The following is a 20,873-nucleotide window of genomic DNA, read 5'->3' as shown; positions in this document are numbered from 1 at the left end:
TTACAGCTTAGTGTTAAAAAAAAAGTTTGTGTACCTTGTCTGGAAGGAAATGATCTCACAGGATTCCTGTTACTATCTGGGATGTATCATTGGGTCATGAAATTCAATGAAGGCAGCACCACAATGACAAGTTACGCTTACCTCTGATCTTAGTGTTTATTCAGAAGCAACTAGGTGTTTGCAAATGAATAAATATTGCAGAGTGGGGGACTGCTATTCACTTAACACACGGCTAATCCATTCCTTAAAATATTTGGTTTGTATTCTTGGGCAGAGGTGTATCCCTCACTCTCCAGATTGCATCTACCATCTAATACAAGATATTACACTAGGACACTTCTCATGCTGTGAGAAATAGAGCTGATAGTGTTTACTCTTGCCTAGATGAAACGCTTGGGCATTTTAACAAACATCCACAGATTTGTTTGTTTACCTGCCTATCCCACATGCCTCTCATTCCTCCAGGCTGGGGAGCCAGTTGGTGACTCTTTCAAAAAGTTACAATTCCTACGTCATTCCTCAGCTTACTTGGGACACGTAACTTCCAATCAAGCTGCTTCCTGCATCTTTAGTCAGACACATCTTTCATAAAACGCGTTTTAGATGTAACAGCACAGAACCCATGGGAATCAGCAGTCCATTAGCTGCATTAGGAGGACTAATATGAAGGTGGTACTTCTGTTGTGTTTATAAAATGTTTTAGAATTGTCAGCATGGTAAGCCTGAGTAGGAGAAACTGTTTACAAGTAAGGAGGGAGGGTAACTATGAATACATCTTACACACACACCATTGTGCTTCTTTCTCCTTTACCTTCCCACGCTCTAATGGAGGTGTGAAGATTTCACCACCTCCAAACTCCTCATCCCCTCTTCAGCCCCATCATCCATGTCTAAATATTGTTCCTAAAACATAATGCAAAATAATGTAATCTCTTCAGGGAAATCCCAGCTAATGGAGCTGGAGTAGACACTGGGAATGGGGGCAATCAGATGGTTACGCAGAATCACAACAACTAAAACAACAGGGTTTGTTCCCATCTTTAACATGAGCATTAAAATAGTGTGAACATTGGCTCACACTTAACAACTTGTTATTAGTGAATAACTGTTCTCTGATGCTGTTACCTGGAGGCTACATTTAGTGTACAGAAAATATGAATCTCTCTTAATACCCCGGTAGCAGCTTTCATGACTTTTACTTAGTGTTTTAGCTCTTAAATGTCAGTAATGTCAGTGCCTAGATCCTTTTAGGATATTCAAAAGATTTGGTCTCACAGATTTTAGCCCTGTGTTTGAGAAACTGGGAGCAAATTCAGGAGTTCCTAAATTTAGCTTAAAGTTTCTTCATTAACAGGTGTACCCTTTAATTATTCTGCCCTGCAAATACATATAAGGTATTGCTCTAGTGAGGGTAGTTGTATTAATTCCTGTGCAGAAAGTAGTTAAGCTGTGTACAGTGCCTGTATTAATAGGAGCCATGCTAATTGGCCTGATAGGTCAATACGTAAGCTGTCCCTGTGCAGCAGGCTAAGGAAGCCTCTTTCTAAAGCTTTCTCCTCCATCATTCTCCTGTTCCTCGGTGTTTCACCTGCTCAGTCCCTGATGTGTTCGGGTGGCTGGTGCCAGCATGTATGTGCAGACCTGGAGCTACAAATTGGGTGGTGGGTCAGCAGTGCTAACATGCTGCCTCATTGCTGGCTGCCATGCAGGTATGGCTGCCATGCAGGTAGGGGTTGAACCACAGCCCTCTCTTTCAGTGAAGACATAATGTGCATCTTTCCTCCCTGTTTAGATGCTGATTGTCACACGGTTTCCAAGAACTCGTGTTTTTTGAAACTGCTATCCTGCTGTCAGGTTGGACAGAAACAGGCAGCAGGCTCAAGACTCATTTGAAAGATGGATGCATAGACTGACTGTGGAAAGACTTAATGCTTATTTTGTTATAAAGCAGGAGAAGAAAAAAAAAAAAAGTCCTTTAATTATCATAGTTATTGCGGTATAAAAACTGTCTCAGGAGTGTGTCTCCTGACTTTGGTTTCAAGTAAAGTCTAGTTTGGGAGTCAAAAATACTTACCAACATGGAATTTAACATACTTATTAACCAGTTCTGAATTCTAATGCCTGGGACTCAACATTCAATCCTGATTAACTGGCACAACAACATTAATTACGCTGATCTACATTAGTTACAGAGCTATGGTCAACTTCATATCAGCAAACTTGAGGCTTCCTAAACACGTCTAACAGGCAACATTCAACTCATCTTCCATGTAGTAGAGATAAGCCCTGAAAGCTTGCAGTAAGGTGTGGTGGGAAGAATACAGGAGGAAAGTGAACTGGTGTGCCTCGGAGTATGTCAAGGCTTGTTTTCCTTACCTCTCGAAGCTATTAAAAAAAAAAAAAAAAAAAGTAGGTAACCTGTAGCAGCACAGCTTTTTAGAAAAGGACATATTTGTATTTAAATTCTAAATTTAGAAAGAAAGATTACGTTGTAAATGTGTACATCCTTCCCAGAAATAAATTGAACCGATCAGAATAGGATCAGCACAGGATTTAAGAAAATACTCTTTACCTTGGTGGGTGTTAGTGTGTGTATATGGAGATATATACATGTATACACACGTATATATGCCAACATGTATACATAAATGTATGTATCACCATGAACATACTTGTCAGATCTGCCACAGTCCTAATCATTTGTCAATGACATTCCTGAAGAGAGGAATTTCCAGGGCTGGGCAGAGCCGTGGTTGCTGCCGCTGGAAGCAGTTTCTTGTGGCAATGAATTCCACGTGCTCATAATGCACAGCATTAAAAAAGCTTCCTTTTATCAGCCTCGAGGGTGGGGCTGGGCTGCTGTTGGAAGTATGCCTATCACAGATGATGCCTCAGCTCTGTTGGTGGTAGAAGATTGTTCCTCTGGACTTTTCTTAAAAAAATAAATAAATGTCAAGCCAGAAAAGGAAGCCTGCTATTTTTCAAATCCAGAAGCTGTAATCATGCTAATCCATATGATCGTGCTAAAGCCAAGTTACATGCCTTTTGCATATGATGTAATCATGCAGAACAGCCTATTTATAATCACTGCTAGCTGGAGGTGCCTTCTGAGAAAAGTTTTTTGGTCACATTTCCCCTCTTCCTATATTTTCCAGTCAGTTATGCTTTCTCCTACTTAAATACAGCAATGTGCATTGCTTTTTTATTTTTCATGTTAATGCTTTCCAACACGCCTTCTGCTCTCAGTGTGATAGAGCCATACCAACTGAAATCCCAGTACTCTGAAATCAATACCAAAACTTCCATTGATTTCATATAATATATTCTTTTAAATTCAGTACAAATTCTCCACATGAGATGCTTATTTTAAATATGGATCTACTGTACAGGGCTGTCTGTCTCAGCTTGATACATAAAACAGCATGTTTAATAAATTCGCTGGTGTGGGCTGGCAGCATTATGTGTAATAAATGAAAATCTGTTGGTTATACTGAGCATATCAAGTGTAAAAGGAGAAAATTCATCAATGTAAATACCTATCTGTGGATCAATTGCTATCAATCTTGTTTAACAGTCTATTTCCTCAGGACACACTTTGGAAACAAAGAGCATTTCAAACTGCTGGTTAAACAAACAAATATATAGAAGCTCTTTGGGAAACATGAGGGTGGAGTAATCATCAGATAAAAATGGTCAGAGTGATTTTAAATACCTGTTAATCTCTTCTATTTTATATTAGTAAATGCAAAGTTTCTGATGGAACATGTCCAGTCAGAGTACCCCATCAAGAGTAGAGGTTTCTGAGACAATGATCTGCTTGCAGAGGAAACAGCAAGAAAAGCAGCCTGAAAAACAAAATTTGTTCCCTGACCTCCATGTTCAGTAATTGTCCGAGGAGGGCAATACCTTCTGCTCTGCAAGAATTTTTCTAAGATTTGTATTATCCTTAGCTAAATAGAACCCCTTAAGACACACTATAAAAACAAAACCCCAAGAGGATATATAACTAATGAGATCATGATGCACTGTTTACCTTGCTCTACAACGCTAATATCTTTTCATGGCTGTCATGTACAAACTACAGCTCCCCCCTCCTGAAGCATCACCAAAAAAAGTCAAACCTGAACTATACCACAGGCACTTGGCATGTTTGTGTTCACAGGCACAAACTTTATGATATAATAAATGTACAAAATGCAGGTTTTTTAAAGTTACAAATGCTGATGAATTAACCAGTAAAATTAGACTGTAGTATTGTGCAATCGTGTCTGTGGCAATTGCATGGCCTTGTTATGTACTATTGTTTCCTCCCAACCTTTGTGCTGTCTACCCAAATTCAGGTTTTCCACCCTAAACCACCCTCCTGACACACACAAAAAATAATCTATAGATCCATTCGTGGATGTTTGCCCTCATAACAGCTCTACAGCTGCGGAAATGCCATCCTCATTTTACAAGAGGGAAACTGAGGCACAGCCCCTAGCAAAATGTGAGCGCACCGGCAAGTGCAGGTCGAGTCCGACTTTGAATCTAAATCTGAATTCACCACAAAATCACCTCTCAGCCAAACCAATCTCACCGAAAAATCCCTGTAGAGGATTCAATAGGAAAACAAAAGAAATCAAGTCTTCCCCCCTCCCGGTTTTGCAATCCCCATCTCCAAATGCTTAAGGAGCCTCACACTTTTGCTTGTGCAATGTCCAGCTGGCTTCAGTGGGAATCGGAGGGGTGGAGGTGACTGCTCTGTAACTCTCTGGGGCTTTGCAGCAAAGTAAATCTGAGGCTCAGCAAAGCGGGGTGCAGCAAGCCGAGGGAACCACAGGGACTGTGTCCCCAGCATGCCACCAAACGCCAGGGGCCACCCAGATGGCTCTCGTGGGGAGCATTTAATCGGGCGTTTTTACGTGGAATCAGACAAGTTGGAAATGACCCACCGTGTGCTGACCCAACCAATCTGGCTCCCGTCGTCACTTTCAAAGCAAAATTTTTTCACTTGCATCAAGTTTTTTTCGCGTGAACCTTTTCCATGACTAACGTTTTTTATTTGCTTTTCAAAATACTATCGGCTCACTTTTGTCGGCTTCCCAGAAAGTGAGACTTAAGAGCAGATTTTGCACAAACGCCGGCTGCAGCCGCCTGTAAAGCCCCTAACTTGCCACGTCGGGAGCCCGGCTTAGCCCCCCCCCCCCCGGACAATCGGGGCTCTTTTCCTTTCCCACCTTATCTCCCGCTTTGGGATTAGCATTGTCCCGGGTTTCTGCCCGCTTTAGGGAGAAACCCCAAATCTCCCAAAGCACACTATAAAAAGTGCAGGTGAGATAACAAAGGTATTGTCCCTCGGCAGCCCGCCGGCTCGCTTGTTTACTCGGGGGGGCCGGATCCTGCCCCTTCCCCGCAGCTCGGGGGGGGCTGCCCCGGCCCCCGGCAGGGCGCACGCCTTTGTCAGCCGGGCCGGGCCGAGCCGAGCCGAGCCGTGCCGGGACTACATCGCCCAGCGTGCCCCGCTGCGCCCTGATCAATGGACCTTATTTGAATAATCTGTGAGCCCTTGGACTCAGGCCAATCAGCTGTCAGGGACCCATGATAAATCGCAATGCATTATTGATAATCATAATTACTCTGACATGCGCATTCCGCCCAATGGGGGTAATTTCCCAACTCTAGGAATTTGTTGTGAAGAGGAAAAATAATTGCTACTATTTTGCTCCCGATGCTGGTGCACCATGTCGCGACGGAAGCAGGCGAAGCCCCAGCACATCAACTCCGAGGAGCAGCCCCCAGATGCTGCAAGTGGTAAGGCGCGCAGCCCCGGCGCCCCCCAGCCCTGCTGATGCGCGGAGGAGGCAGAGGGGCTCTTGCCGGGGGGGGGGGGAATTTTTCAACCCTCGTGTTTCACCCCCACCCTGGGTCCCACAGGCTCCTCGCTGTTTTTTTGGGGCGCTTACATCTCTGGAGTTGTTCCGCGGGGCTGGGGGGGCTCGGTGTTTCCCTGGGGGGGGGCTCGGCTTGGGGCTGCCCTGCAGCGCTGCCCGAGGGGGTCCCCCAATGTCCCCCCCCCTCCCCAACCCCCCTCACGGGGGCACCCTGGTCCCGCGGAACTCGCGCGGGTCCCCGCGTGGGGTGCGCGCTCGGGGCGCAGCCCCACGGGAGGCGAACCCCAAATTGCCTGGGGCGGAAAGGATTTTTTTTTTTTGGGGGGGGGGGAGAGTAAGGGGGGAAAGAGGAAGGAATTGCGAACCGTCTTCTCAGGGGTAGGAAATGACTCGAGGTAGGTTTCCCCGATTTCTCTATTTAAGACTTTCTCGGTAGTTCTATGAAGATTTTTTTTGTGGGGTTTTTCGAGAAAAAAAAAAAAAAAAAGCGTTCGGACTATTTTTGTTGGAGATCACAATCGCCCTGGACCTTTTGTAGCTTGACCTCCAGCCATCTTTGATTTCCGACTTCCTAAAATAACTCCGGTGAGCTAATGTGGGGTGTGCGTGAGCGCTTTGTATTTGGGTGGCGGGGGGGATTTGTGCTCCCGCAAATCACGGTGCCTCCTTTTCGGGGAGCTCGCAGCACTCTCCCTTGCGAAGGGAAGAGGAAAAGTCTCGATCTGAACTCAAAATTATTCCGGAGCGCTGGGTGGGCGTGCAGGGGAAGGGGTGGAGGGGGGGCAGTTGTTTGCCCCTGTTCCCCATGGGAGCGGGGAAGGGTCGGGGCGGTCGTGCCCCGCAGCATCGTCCCGGCACCCTGGGCTCGGGCAGGGGCTCTCACCCTTCTGTTAACACCCTTGTGGCCGGGGCTGGGGGGCAAGTTTCAGGGGCACTTCCCCGCGGGGGGAGGTTTCGCGGTCCCCGGAGGCGCTGCGACCCCCGGGGGGCGCGTGGGGGCGCGTCGCGGGTGGGGAAGGGGAGGCTGAGGCTGGGTTTTAGCAGCCCGAGTACTTCTGTAGGTGCCCCCCCCGAACTTTCTGGGGGGGGGGGGGTTCTGCCTTTTTAAAGGGCTGGTTTCGTGTGGGGTTTTTCCGTGCCTGGAGTTGATCGATACCAGCGCACGTTACAGGAGCTGCTGATTCCCAAACCGCAGGAGGTTCGGGCTCTTATTTTTTTTTTTTTTCCTCCTCCCCCCTCTCTTCTTTGATTCGAAATGTGCGATTGTTGGGTCCGGTTAATGGTGACTTAAGAATCGGCAAGCTGGCCAGAAGGCAATAAATCCCATGTTTAATGCATGACTGTTTTCCTTTGTGCATATGGTTAGGTTGGGGGATGGAGGTGATGTTTCCACATGTAAATCTCTGCCCACTGCTGGAAAGGCACCTCCGGGGCTGCGCTGAAACAAAAGGGTTAATAACTCCTGATGCGGCCCGCTTGGGGCGGGGGGGCGTGCGGGGAGGGGAGGGAGGGTCGCTCGGCACCGCTCCTCTGGGCAGCGGGCAGCTGCTGTGCGCTTGGTGGGGGGGCTTTTTTATTTATTTTTTTCTCTTTTTAACAACAAAACCCTGGATGAAAATTACCCCCCCGTTCTCCAGGAGCCGGAGCAGCGATTGCATGGGCCGGGGGGTGGAGGTAGGGGCTCCTTTTTGGGGTCGAGGCGCTCGCCGCAAGGGGAGCGGCGCTACCGGGGGCCCCCCGGTGCCACCCCCGGTGTCGGTGGCCGCTCTCGGAGAGCCACCTCGCGGCTGCGACACCCGCGGCTCTTATCGCCCGCAAATCTCCCTGCCCGGCCCCGTCCTCCCCGCTCCAGGTGTGTCCGTAAATACCAAGTGATGAAGCTGCATAACAAAGTCGAAATAGCCCAGGGATTTGTCTGGGACATTATCGGGTATATACACAATCGTAATAATAAAATCAAGCCCTTATCTCCTTCGCAAGTGCTCTTTTTTTTTTTTTTTTTCTTTTTTTTTTGTGCAAAGCGATTTGGGACCCACCTCTGCGAACAATGCGGCACGTTGAGAAACGGTTCTGCTAACCTGAGGATCAATTAACAGGTCAAAAAAAATCAGCAGGTGGTCACCGGAGAATAATACTACACAGCGAAAATTAGCATTTTCACAAAGGGCTTGAAAATGCCCATTGTGTTGGATTGCTGCCATTAAAAAAAATAATCGGGTTCGTTCTTAAAAATACAGTATGAACCGGCAACTTTTTTTCCGGACAAAAAAATTTGGAGATTCTCCCTTAATTCCAATCTCAGGTCGAGCCGTGTTGATGCCGCGAGGGAGGTGTTGAGCGAGGAGGAGAGCGAAGTTGCTCGGTAGTGCTGCTCTGGTTTTTATTAATTATTATTATTATTATTTCTCGGAACTCGCCCGTTGGCCGGGCTGGGAGCGGGATAAGCATGAGTCGGGCCGGGACAGGGGGGACCCGGGAGCGGTGTGAAGGGTGAGGGTGCCCGGGGGTGGGCGATGCCCGCTTGTTTTTCCTTTTACGTAAGTGAAACATTAGAGTGGTTGTAGTGCCGGAGCCCGGCTGGGCTCGGCGGCATGTGACGTTTTGACAGAGCTGCTGCTCTAACCTTTGCCTCCTCCCGCTTGCCGTGGGTGGTAAGTTGATGTCAGGCTCACAATTAGGACTCTCATGCAATTGACCTTGGCAGCGGGGTTTGCGCCGTTTAGCCGGGTCTTAAACACTGTACTAGTGTTAAGTGTGCTCCGGGGCCGCCCTGCTTCCAGCTGCGGCCGCGCCGCTGGGAGGACCGAGAGCCGCGGAGGCTCCGCCGCCGAGCAGGTAGGGCCGAGGGCGGCCTCTACCGCTGCCTCCGGGGGGGAGGCTGCTGGGCTACCCGCAGCCTCTGGAGGAGCCCCCCCACCTTTTCCTTCAAAGCCCCAGGAAGGGGGGTGATGCTCGGGGATGCGGAGCGCAGGTGGGTGCGCGGCGGCGGAGGCTGAGCCCCGGGGAGGCTGAGCCGGGGGGTCCCGGGGGGAGGCTGCGGGACGGGACGGGATGGGAGTGCCCCCCGCCGGCCGGCCCCGCCGCTGGGGCCGCGGTTGTGCCCCAGCAGGTAACCCGTGGACATTTTCCAAGGGGGTTGTCCAGGAATTTGGGGGTTTAAAGCTCTTAGAAACGGCCTCGGAAGGTGGAGCAGGGCTGGGGGCTTGCACTGGAGGCTGTGCCCGGGGCTGGGGGCAGTGCTGCTCGCCTGGAGCTTTCCTCGGGGTTTTAGGGCCGCTCGCTCACGTGGGGCTGTGCACCATTATTCTGTCCTCTGCCGGGTGTTCCTCTTGGGTAGGTGGGTGAGCAGAGCTCAGATGGGTGACTCGGGAGGTAGGTAATGAAATGCCTGGCCAAAACCTGAAAACACGGGAAGCCCTAATGGTTAGGGGCAGCACTGCTTGTTCTTGGGTGCAAAAGTGCTGCTGATAAATTCAGGATAGAAAGCATCGAGGCCTTTGAAATAATTCTGTAAGTCATCAGCCACATATTTGCTAACTCAAACAAGTGTTTATTGGTTAAAACTTGAAGTGGAGTAGGGGAAGAAGGGAAATTTTGGACAGTTTAATGTTCTTGAAATGCCCCAGCTTTTCAGCTGGGAACAGGGCAGGGAGGAAATGTGGGAAGCACCATGCCTGAGGGGAGCTGATTTTAGAGCTGGGGCTGCAGTGGATGCTTACTGATCCTGCGTGAAATACTCATGTGGAAGTACGTGGTTACTGTAAAGCATTAAAAATTGATCAACCCTAGCCTGTGGGGGGAAAAAAGTAAACTCATCAGAGGTATTAAGCTATTAAAAAAGGGGGAAAAGAAAGGGGGGGAAAAAAATAAAGGGGTTTCCACCTCATTCAGGTGAAATAATCTTCTCACAGTAGAAAAAAAATAGGTCACTAATTGCTCAGATGAGTGGTAGACCAGCAGCACCCTTTTGAAATCAAATCAAACCAGATAAGGCTTACTTCACTCTTTTACTCATTCCCTCAAAAAAAATAAATTAATTTGAGCTGTGTGGATTTTATCAGCCCTCCTTGTCGATGACCGCCTTGTCCTACACAATAGTGGATTTTTTCCATCCATTTGCCAGTGATTCAATCTAACCCCCCTGCTGGGTTTACTGCATTCTTCTAACTTATTGGATAACTAGATGCTGAGAGATAACATTCCTGAAATTCGGGGGTGGGGAGATAAAAAAAAAAAAAAAAAAAAATAGAAGTCCTATCCCTGGGAAGCCTTTGGAGAGGGTTAACTTGAGTGCACGAGCAATTGTTCTGGCAGGGCTCTCGCTCCTCCACCAGTGCTCTTACAGTATTTGGGCTGAGCTGGCAGCAGATGCACGGGGAGGCTTCTGGGCAGGGAGGGAGCCTGGGATTAAGCCCACTACACCCATGTGTGATAGCTGGGGTGAGTGGGGTGCACTGCAGGCTGCCTAGCACTCCTGCAGGGCTGGGTGGACTGGAACAGGCTCCCCAGGGCAGTGGTCACAGCACCGAGCCTGCTGGAGTTCAGGAAGCACTGGGACAACGCTCTCAGACACATAGCCTCATTTTTTTTGTTTTTTTTTGGGGGGGGGGGGAAGGTGGTCCCCAAAGGACTTGATGATCCTTGTGGGTCCCTTCCAACTTGGATATTCTATGATAAATTGAGATGGAAGAGTTTATAGAGATGGGTTTTGTAAAGAAACAGTCGATTGCTGCTTTGTTATTACAGCTACGGCACAGTAAGCAAGCACCTTGTTTCTAATATGTCTTTTAAAAACAAAATGTTTAAGGTAGGGGAAGCATTATGCTCAATTTTGCTGAGGTGGATGGGAAAATAAGGCATAATGCTTCCCTGCTTGTCATGCAGCAAGTCACTACAAGCTGGGAATTGAATTCGTTTGGAGTCCTCCCTTAGTGCCTCATTGTCAAACAGGGGAACTGGAAACTAAAATGTGGCAGTGACGGCGCTGGTGGCTGCAGACAGGCTGCTTTCCCAACATGCGTACCTGCAGCTTACTGCAGATGCCCTCTGAGGTGGCAGCTTGTTTATAAAACCAAAAAAGTCACTTTTGGAGCTCCTCAGTGTAAGAAAAATGGGGAAGGTGGACTGTTGTGTGGAGGGGGAGGAAAGGGCTTTGAATTTAGTATGGTCTTATCAGTGGAAAAATAAGGTACTCCCAATGGAAAGGGGATAAATAACGATCATGTGTTTTGAAGCAGTTAAAGTTTGAGGACTTGTCTAGACATAGTTATCCTGGAATATCTCCTTGGGGTGGGCTACAGTCTTTCATGCAGCCGTTTCTGTTCCACTTGAAGCATTTTGCATTGCTACCACGGAGGTGCAAACTGCAGTGTGAAATGCGTGTGTTTGCAGATGAGAGAGACTGGAAGAAAGCTTTGTTTTCTAAAGTAAAGCCTAACATTACTGTGCAACCCAGGGAAAGTTAATACCTTAAATGCTAAAGGATTTGGAAAAGACATTTTGGTGTTTTAGGCTGTGGTCTGTAAAGTACCTATTGTATGGGAATAGTTATGAAAATAGTCAAGTGAAGACCTGGAGTCGGTGTGCAGCATACTTACGAAAACTTCTTGTCTTTTTTTCACTGTTTAGTACTTTCTTTCCCATTTTATCTGCTCACACTTATGCGAAGATTGGAGTTTAAAAATGTTCAGTCTTGACCTCAGTCGACCCTATTTATTGACTAAGTTCTGCATCATGTACTTCTTGTACTTAAATAATCGGCAGAGTAGATTTTGTCCATAGTTAAATTAACTTCAGAGGCATCAATTTAATATTTGGAGTGGGAAATGTATGCAAAAAACACGCTTTTCTTCTCATTACCTTCATTTATGAGGGTTGTTTGGGCTGAAGGAGGGAGGGGGAAAAAAGTGTTTCAGTCTCCCTGTAGGACTGTTTGGATGTGAGTGATCCGAATGGTTATGATTATAGATGTACCAAGAACATTTCTTCTCCTCATTCGAAGGCAGTTTTGACTTGTAACCTTGAAATTTGTGGTTAACAGAGTTACATACGTACAGATTCGGATGTACTGCTCTGCAGACTGTAGCATAAGGGGGCCTCTATTTGTGTTTTGTAGTTGATCTATTTTTTAAAAGAAAACTTCAACGTGTACTTTCCACTAGTCAACACATCAAGCAGTTGAAGTTTTGATTAGTTGGCTATATCTATCCATCTTTATAAAATATGTAATATTCTCGTTACCCTTACAAATGTCAAAGTTTACAATATCCTCCCCCACAGAGCTTTTACACTTCCCTGAAACAGTAAGTGAACGTGCTCAGGTTGTTGCTTGGACATGCTCGCCCTCCACCCTGCCATGTACAGGATATACACATGTATCAGATGTGCGGTTCAGTTACACCTTTAAAATGAAAGCCGCAAATAGCTCCTCTGCTTGCAGTCTTTGGTTCCATTTTTGAGACAGTGTGGGGTAGCAGTGTGGAATCAGAGCTAAGCCCTGGGGTGAACTACTGGAGGTGCAGGCCCCAAATACGAGGCCCTGTGGTATGAATTTTCTGTTGACTGAGGCCTGCAGAGTGCCCCTGACTGTGTGTGCGTGTGGGAGGCGAGCAGGGGCAGTGAGGCACTTGGTTACTGCACCCTTGACACCCATTAAAATGGGACCAATTACTGTGAGTTACAGGACGTTTCACCTGGTGTGGGCTGTGAATTATCCAAGGTCTTCGGTGCTTCCCCCCTCAGCTCTACAAGCCTCAGGCTTTACCTCCTGCATGCTCCCAAACACCCACCCGCCTCGAGCTCAGTGTGAGTTTGTTTGAAAGATGGCTAGATTGAGCAAAAACATCCTGTTTTGGTTTAGAATTTCTCTTAACCTCTCTTCCCATTCTGGTATTTTCCTGAATCATGTTTTCTGCATGTCCGTGTGCAAGTTGTGCTCAGTCGGTGGGGCACTGGCAGAGGGAGGGCAGGAGTGGACTTGCAGGCTGGCTTTGCTCTCCTTCCCCCTCCCTAAAAGGGGGGGGGGAGGGGGGGGGTAAGTTAAAAACACAACTAAATCCAGCATCCGTACCATGTCCGGAACTGCTTCGTGAGTGTTGCAAGCAGGCCTACTAGTTTGCTTGCTAGTAATTGTCAGTATCAACATAAGCTTATTCTTGCATGTGGCGTTCTTGTAAGTTAATCATCTTTTCTTTACTTCTGTGACTTCATAGAGGATTTTTTTTTTCCACGTGAGTTGGCTTTTGAAGTGTTTCAAAGCTAATATTGGGCTCAAATTTTGTTTGTCAGCCCTCTTTGGTAGCAATTATCTCCGTAACGGAGGAGTGAATGTCATTCAATGTATCAGTGTATCATCAAGAACTACTCTGAAGTTCTTTTTTTTAACAACCAAGAGTTTCTGAGACCGTTAACTATGAATTCTGAGGTTATGTTCAAAAAAAAAAAAGAAAACCAAACACATGAACTAAGCTTATGAGAATCAGTTTTTTCCTGTGTAATGATGCCTTCTGTCTTGCTTAGGTCATATTCCATTTAGCTGTATTGCAGGGACTAGCTGACTTGTTCCACTGTTCCATTTCTACCTGTAAAGGTAGAAAAAGGGATTTAAGGGATATAAAAAGGATTTGCAACAAACTTATTTCCATCAAGCCTTGTGAGACTTTTTTATTGTTTTTATGGGAAACAGAACTGCGGTGTAGATTTCCTTGGGGGCTGCCAATGAACTAGTAGCAAAACAGCATAGGACTTCAGGTCAATCTGCAAACTTGATTTTTGACACTTGAAAAGTGTCGTGTATCTTAACTTGAAATTCTGGTGAAGACAGTCTAAACTGAGCTATTAACGATGTGACTTTCTTTTATTTTAAGGGAGTCCACAAGACGTCCCAGGTGACGGAGATGGTGAAATGAGTTCCAAAAGGTGCCGAACAGAGGAAACTAAAATCTGTGAGAAATGCTGTGCAGAATTCTTTGATCTCTCTGAATTCCTTGAGCATAAGAAAAATTGCACTAAAAATCCACCTGTCCTAATCATGAATGATAGTGAGGGAGCAGTACCTCCTGAAAGCTTCTCTGAAGCTTCTGTAGGGAGCTTCCCAAGCGACCGAATGGATAGCAGGACACGCAAGGACACTCAGGCAAAGGGCTGCACTGGCTCTACGGAAAAGAGAGAAGGAAAAATGGATGCTGAATCGGTAGGAGGAATGTACCTTAAAATAGAGCCCCCTGCTGCACCTGCGACTCCTGGGCTAAGCTATCTACCAAAATCCAAAGTACCAAACACTAATGTGACTTTGCAGACGATACGTGGCACTAAAGTGGCTGTGAACCAGCGTACCTCCGATGCCATCTCTTCTTCAGCAGCCAGTTTTAATGCTATTCCGATGATCCTGGAGCAGCTTGTGTGTTTGCAGCAGCAGCAGCTCCAGCAAATCCAGCTGACGGAGCAAATTCGCATTCAGATTGCCATGATGGCTCCCCATGCCCTGCATCCTTCCATAGCTGCTGCTGCTGATCCGCTGAAAGCTCTGGGTGCTCACATGTCTCAGCAGCTGTCGGCTGCTGTTGCTTTAATCGGACAAAAAGCTGGAAGCCAGAGCCTATCACTGGAATCCTTGAAGCAAGGAAAACTACCTCATTCTAACACTGGCGTTGCGGCTGCTGGTTCGCTAGCTGCCGGGCTTTCCTCCTCCTTCCCCTTGAAGCCGGAGGCAAGCAGAAGCTTCCCTGGCTCTATTTCTCGGTTCCCGAATCCTTTGCTACCTCAGTCCTCCCACTCCGTCATCTTCCAAAATCCACTTTCGGCTGTTTCTTCTGTAATAGATTCCTCAAAGAGGGTGAAGGGGAAACCTCCCAATATTTGCGTGTCTGAAAGCAAATCGAATGCAGAAGAGCCGTTCTTCAAACACAAGTGTAAATTCTGCGGCAAGGTCTTTGGCAATGACAGTGCCCTGCAGATTCACCTCCGTTCCCACACCGGTGAGAGACCCTACAAGTGTAACATTTGTGGCAACCGCTTTACAACCAAAGGAAACCTTAAAGTGCATTTTCAGCGTCACAAAGACAAATATCCCCACATAAAGATGAATCCGTACCCAGTTCCTGAGCACCTGGACAATGTTCCCACTAGCAGCGGAATCCCTTATGGGATGTCTGTGCCACTGGATGAGTCCAACCTAATTGTGGATAGCAAACCTCTCCTAACAACCCTGCCTACCTCTGCGGCCACCAGCACACCTCAGAATGTGTCCAACCTAGCAGGCATCAAGGAGTCCCTGCCCAGTACGTTCTCCAGTGACCTGCAGTCAAGGCCTTCTCCAGAAAGTGAAGGTGGCTCTTCCTCATCAGGGGCAGTCGGTCACGAATCAGGAACAGAGCAGAGCTTGAGTTCACCACAAGCTGCCTGCAGCGCGAGCATCTTCAATGCTGGTGGGTCCAACGAGCAAGGCTCTGAAACATCGAAGCTTCAGCAGCTGGTTGAAAACATCGACAAATCCACTGCTGACCCCAATGAGTGTCTGATCTGTCACAGAGTGCTGAGCTGTCAGAGCTCCCTCAAAATGCATTATCGTACTCACACTGGAGAGAGGCCGTTCAAGTGTAAGATCTGTGGTCGTGCCTTCTCCACTAAAGGGAACCTTAAAACTCACTATGGTGTCCACCGAGCCAATACTCCTCTGAAGATGCAACATTCATGTCCTATTTGCCAGAAGAAGTTTACAAACGCAGTTGTGCTGCAGCAGCACATCCGCATGCATATGGGGGGACAGATACCTAATACACCCATACCCGAAAACACCTCTGACAACACTGATGTGGATCCTGCTGCAGCTGAGAAGAACGGAGACATCAGCCGCCCAGATGAGAACGTGGAGAACATAGAGATGGAAGAGGACCTGGAGTCTCAGGATGGCCCTAGGAGTTCCTCAAAACCTCCTACTCCATATGATGCACAATCAGAATCTCCAGCCACGGCATCTGGCTTCTCTGGTATTGCAGCACTGGAGAATCAAATGAAGATTGTCAGCTCTGCTTTGAACTTGCAACGGCAAAGCAGCGTGAAGTCCAGCGACAATGGTTCCGCAGAAAGTGATGGCATGACAAATGATTCATCTTCTGTGGCAGGAGATCCAGATTACCAGAACGGCAGGAGTCCTGCTGCCTCTGAGTCTGCATCCATCCAGGCTTTGTCCCCAGCCAACAGCCAAGCTGAGAGTGTGAGGTCGAAGTCACCTAGCTTCAACAGTCAGGAAGACGCAGGCACAGGAAATAAATCAGAGGGTCCTGAGAATGCTTCAGGAGAAATGGAAGGAGTTGTTGCTTTGGATTTAACTTACGGCAATATTGGTCGGAAGGTCATTAAAGAAGAACCTGGCTTACACTTTGCAAATGGAGAATATGGTGAGTAATTTGAGATGCTGGCAATAACTTGGGGTGGGGGAACAGTACTGGAGGAAATCCTTCTCTAAAAGGATCAACAGGAGTCAAAACCACCTTGGTTTTCCTCTTCCTTCTCTGTTAGCAAAGGAGTGCATGCCCTGGGGAATTTTTGTGACTCAGACTCAAAATTAAAAGACTTAAGTGCTGTCCTCTCCTGCAAGGGGGAGTACAGAGGCCCTAAAAGTAGACAGGGGCTATGCACTTAATGCCTTTCATGGACTTGCCTGATAGCTCCCTGTAGCTCTCGAAAGATACACGTTGGTGTTTCCTGTAAAAGCTTTTAACAAAAGAGTGGCATGTTGCTGGAATGTTTTGAGGGGGTTTTGAGCTCTTTAGCACTGAAGCTGTTGTTGAGCTAAATTTGATCAGAAAGTGAGGCTTCCTAACTCTTAAGCTCACTAACAAAACCAGGGATAAGTCAACTTCTTCCTGAGTCTAGTAGCAGCCCTACTGCATGGCTTTACAGGGCTCAGCAAGTGTGCTGCTCAGGTATGTGCAGCTCCAAAGGCAAGGATTTAGGTATCTCAGCCAGATTTAAGCTTGGCCACAGGAGATGGGAGAAGTGTTATCTATCTGTTCTTTCTCTCCAGGCCGAACTAGTATTCCAGCTGCTTTTGTTAGGGCCCCACCAGCCCTCATAAAAATGGAAATGCCGAGCGAGCGTCCCATTAGCACTAGCCATTTCATTGGCCCACCAGCTCTCTCCCCTGGTGTTGCCCCTCTCCTTGTGCCACGACCGAAATTCTGCCGTCCAGCCAAACAGCACATCTGCACTACGTGTGGGAAGAACTTCTCCTCTGCCAGTGCCCTGCAGATTCACGAACGGACCCATACCGGTGAGAAGCCATTTGCCTGCACCATCTGTGGGAGAGCCTTCACAACGAAAGGAAACCTGAAAGTAAGCCATCTCTTGGGTTGGGATTCCCTTTTGTTGGGGAAAGTCTTACAGGAGTGGAAAAGACTATTGATAACATTTGTCCTGCCTTTGGGGACATCTTAGATTTTTCTTTTAGTTCCTCAAATGGTCATCTTTAACTTCTGTCCCCTTCCTGAGTTTGTTCACACAGCTGGCTTGCTAAACTGTCCAGAAGTCTGCTGCTGTCTCTGATTTCTTTTTATGATGGAAGGGGAGGTTTAGCCTGTACTAAGTCAATTACTTGATTTCTGTTTGGATTTGGAGTTGTCAAGACAGTCTTTTTGTAGTTTAAATGCTACAAAATGATGTTTACAGAATACATGTGTTTCACTGCATGGTTTGGAACATCATGCAGGACAAGTTAGAGAAGTACTGCAAGTCCATTTACTCCAAGTTGCAACTCCCTCTCATACAGTGGCTTTTCTGTTTCTGTGAGAAACCTTTTAAAGCATTTTTCTTGCATAAAAGCTGATGGGGAGGGAGGACTTCCAGCTTTACAGTTTGCGAGCAATTGCTTGCAGGAAGCAGCAGCGGTTTGTGTTGTGGCACTGAAGCTTTTAGTCTAGGTGTAATGCTTCTTCCATATTCCTTGGTGATTTTTTCATCAACTAGTATTTTTTCAGTGCAGTCTGTTCACAGCAAGTGTGGCTCTTCTTGGGTGGTTAGAATGCCAATGTCATTTAAAGTAAGCGTAAGAAACCAGTCCTCCAAATATTTCAGTAGCAAACTCTGAAGAGCCATGGTGATATAAGGCTGATGAATGGCTCTCTTACACATGGAAGGCTGAGGACAAATACAAGAACTAACCAGCCTAAATACTTACCTTTGTGCACACTGAGTATATGTATCTTCTGAGCAGCTTAGCTGCAAGCAAAGTAGAACTCGGGTTTTTCATAAAAGAACTGCTATGTTAATGATTCTCTTTACTTATTTCCTCCCTCTGAAAGGTCCATGTAGGAACTCACATGTGGAATAACTCTGCCAGGCGGGGAAGAAGGCTTTCAATTGATAACCCCATGGCTCTGCTGGGGAATGATCCCAAGAAGGTATCTGAAATGTTTCCAAAGGATATAATGCCTCCTTCAGTGAGCATTGACCCCACAGTATGGAATCAGTATGCAGCGGTACTCAGCAATGGCATAGCAATGAAGACTAACGAGATCTCGGTGATCCAGAGCGGTGGCTTACCTACCCTTCCAGTCACCATTGGGGGTGGTTCGGCAATAAATACTGCTACGGTTTCCAAAATAGATGGGACCCAGTCTGGGACTGGTTCTGATACGGAGAAGGCCAGTGGTGCTGCTGCAGACAACGTGCCAAAACATCAGTTCCCTCATTTCATGGAGGAGAACAAAATTGCTGTTAGCTAGAAACTCTAGTGAAGTTGACGTACAAAAAGAACAAAGATATATATACACAAACATATATTTTTAAGAGATTCCACTTCAGCCTCCTATTTTCCTATTGATGTGCAAATGATTTTATGGTTGTCTTTGTAAGAGTTGCCCAGAGTACAATCATGATATTGCTTTGCAAATAGTAAATAATAAAGAATAGGATTTCCTTCTATTTGGAAAAATGCGGGTCTTGCAAAGTAGTTCTTATGTGTGACTTTAATGTGTACAGCCTTACAGAAGTTTCTACAACTTGAAATTCCAAAGGTTAGAATATTTACCTCTTTGTTTAGAGTGGAATACTTGGGGGTTTTGAATAGAGTGGAAACAACCTACTGTTGATGGAAAAGCTTATATTTACTGATGAGAAATGAAAACTATTAATGCGGGTAAATATCCTAGAATGTCTGCCACCCTCTTAGAAGTAGTTTTTCTGTTTGGATTTTTGGCTCTGTGTGGTTTCTGAATGTACTTTTTACTATAATGGCTATAAGAACTACAAAGTCTTTTTTTTTTTTTTTAATTCCTTTTTTGCCTCAGAAGTTCTATGAAAGGAAGTTGCTGTTTTTCTTTAATCACTGCTTCTAAGGAATTGATTCTCTGTATTGTTGACTGCTGCTTATTTAATACTACTACTAGGACAGTTCTCCAAGTGTAGTGCCAAAACTCCTACTTCCAAAGATGTGCAGTTTTTCCTAGATGTTTTATTTCAATACCAAGAGCCCCAAACAAACATGGGTGGGTATGTATATACTTTTTTTTTCCTCTCTTGAAAGGGAAGACTTGCCTTGGGAAGTCAGGTCTAAAAGCTCTGCAAGGAATCTCAGGTGACTGTTGCAATTAGGCATGGGAACTGGTTTCCTTCGCAAGAGATTTCTTTTTTTTATTTTTATTTTTTTTTTAATTTGGGTAATTTAGAAGATCAGTCTGTGTAAACCTGTATTTAAATATGAAGTATTCATGCTTAGGTTAAATGTTTTGTGGGTTTTTTGGATGGCATTCCTACTCTGGTCATTAAGTTTCTTGGTGGTCTGTGAACTTGCATTCTGCCAAAATGGTAATTAATGATCCATGTGTATTGTATGAAGGTTGCTGGGATGGTCATCTGGATTCTAAGTTATCTACCTCATTTTTTTCCTTTTGTAGATGTAGTGTCTATTTTTCTATTAATGACCACTGTAATGAACTGAGATTCAAGCAGATGCTTCCATGCACTATCTGAAACCAAAACCTGATGTATTAGTGGAAGCACCTGAAGACTTTACTGGACTGACCTTTCACTATTCCTCTAACGTCTGCTGGAACTATGTGTAATGGGATCTAAACCAGACTGGAAACTGAGCATTTGGTATGGAAGGACTGAACAATGGAAAGAAGTCTTTTGACTGCAGGAAATCAAGTCCAGTCTCTGTTGTGGAAGGCCCCAAAAATGCAGATTACCAAAAGTTTGTGTAATGTTGTTGCACCTGATTCTTGCTTATGATCTCTGTATGCCGAGTTGTGCCTTTCCTGCTGGACTTGTAAGTAAGAACATACCAGTACCTGTTTACACTGTAAGATGGATATTGTTACATAGAACATGCAAAAGGCATCCCAATTGTCAAGTTTTCTGCATTGTGAATGTATGACTTTTAAGAACTCTGTAGTTTTGAGTATCTACTGATGCGTTTCTGTTGACATTTTGAGAATAAATTTTGGGATGGCTTTTTCACACTCCTTCTGGTAACGCATTTGTCTCCTGAAGAGCAACGTTAGTATGCAGTACCCTGTTGCAGTCCTGGGTTGTGATTTTTTGTTGTTGTTGTTTTGTTACTTAAAGCCCTAGATCAATTATTTGGGAATACTGGGGTTCAATTTAAAGGTGATTATAAAGGGTAGGTGTGCTGGAAGGTAGAAAACATAAAACATACGAACGATCTACAGCTCCAGAAGACAAAATAGGTGGGGGCAAGAGAAGACAATCTTTCTGCTCAAGGGAAACTAGGTGATTACAGCCTGAACTGCTGCTGTTGAGGAGTGTATAGCAAGAGATCTTTCAGTGGTGATAAGTAAAACCAAACTGTAGTCCACATGCATTCATACTAACACAGGTACTCTTGCCAAGCACAGAGCAGTGGTGCTCAGGCTGCCTTTATGAGCTTGTGGCCGGAGCTGATGCTCCAGTTGTGCCTGATTCCTCAAGCACCTTGGGCTGGGCACCACATCCGGGGCTGATTTCCGCCACACTGGGAGCAATGTGGTGTGAAAGAGGAGG

At 46.2% G+C, this 20,873-nt stretch overlaps 1 protein-coding gene across 8 annotated transcripts; it reads left to right on the top strand.

The window, feature by feature from the left end:
• Positions 1 to 5,412: 5,412 nt before the first annotated feature.
• On the top strand, positions 5,413 to 20,332 carry SALL4 (spalt like transcription factor 4). Of its 8 annotated transcripts, XM_068700202.1 has the most exons (5): positions 5,413 to 5,793; positions 13,739 to 16,270; positions 16,900 to 17,207; positions 18,173 to 18,271; positions 19,766 to 20,332. In XM_068700202.1, the coding sequence occupies exons 1-5, from the start codon at positions 5,724 to 5,726 to the stop codon at positions 19,769 to 19,771; spliced, it is 3,015 nt and encodes a 1,004-aa protein (XP_068556303.1). In that variant the 5' UTR covers positions 5,413 to 5,723; the 3' UTR covers positions 19,772 to 20,332. The 8 variants fall into 8 exon arrangements, with proteins under 8 accessions (XP_068556303.1, XP_068556296.1, XP_068556298.1 ...); XM_068700195.1 differs by having other exon boundaries at positions 5,418 to 5,793; positions 18,173 to 20,332; XM_068700197.1 differs by lacking the exon at positions 5,413 to 5,793 and adding an exon at positions 6,198 to 6,268 and having other exon boundaries at positions 18,173 to 20,332.
• The last annotated feature ends 541 nt before the right edge of the window (positions 20,333 to 20,873 follow it).

This window comes from Anas acuta, chromosome 16, assembly GCF_963932015.1.
Source record: "Anas acuta chromosome 16, bAnaAcu1.1, whole genome shotgun sequence".
In the NCBI taxonomy this organism is placed as follows: domain Eukaryota; kingdom Metazoa; phylum Chordata; class Aves; order Anseriformes; family Anatidae; genus Anas; species Anas acuta.
The sequence above is the reverse complement of the archived record's forward strand: the minus strand, read 5'-3'. Positions and strand labels throughout refer to the sequence as shown.

What these genes read in the sequence shown, in the direction of transcription:
- SALL4 (XM_068700195.1), top strand. Translation starts at nt 5,724, where the DNA reads ATGTCGCGACGGAAGCAGGCGAAGCCCCAGCACATCAACTCCGAGGAG. An exon ending in GCCCCCAGATGCTGCAAGTG is followed by an intron (nt 5,794 to 13,738) that starts GTAAGGCGCGCA and finishes TTTTATTTTAAG; the next exon opens with GGAGTCCACAAGACGTCCCA. An exon ending in CAACGAAAGGAAACCTGAAA is followed by an intron (nt 17,208 to 18,172) that starts GTAAGCCATCTC and finishes TCCCTCTGAAAG; the next exon opens with GTCCATGTAGGAACTCACAT.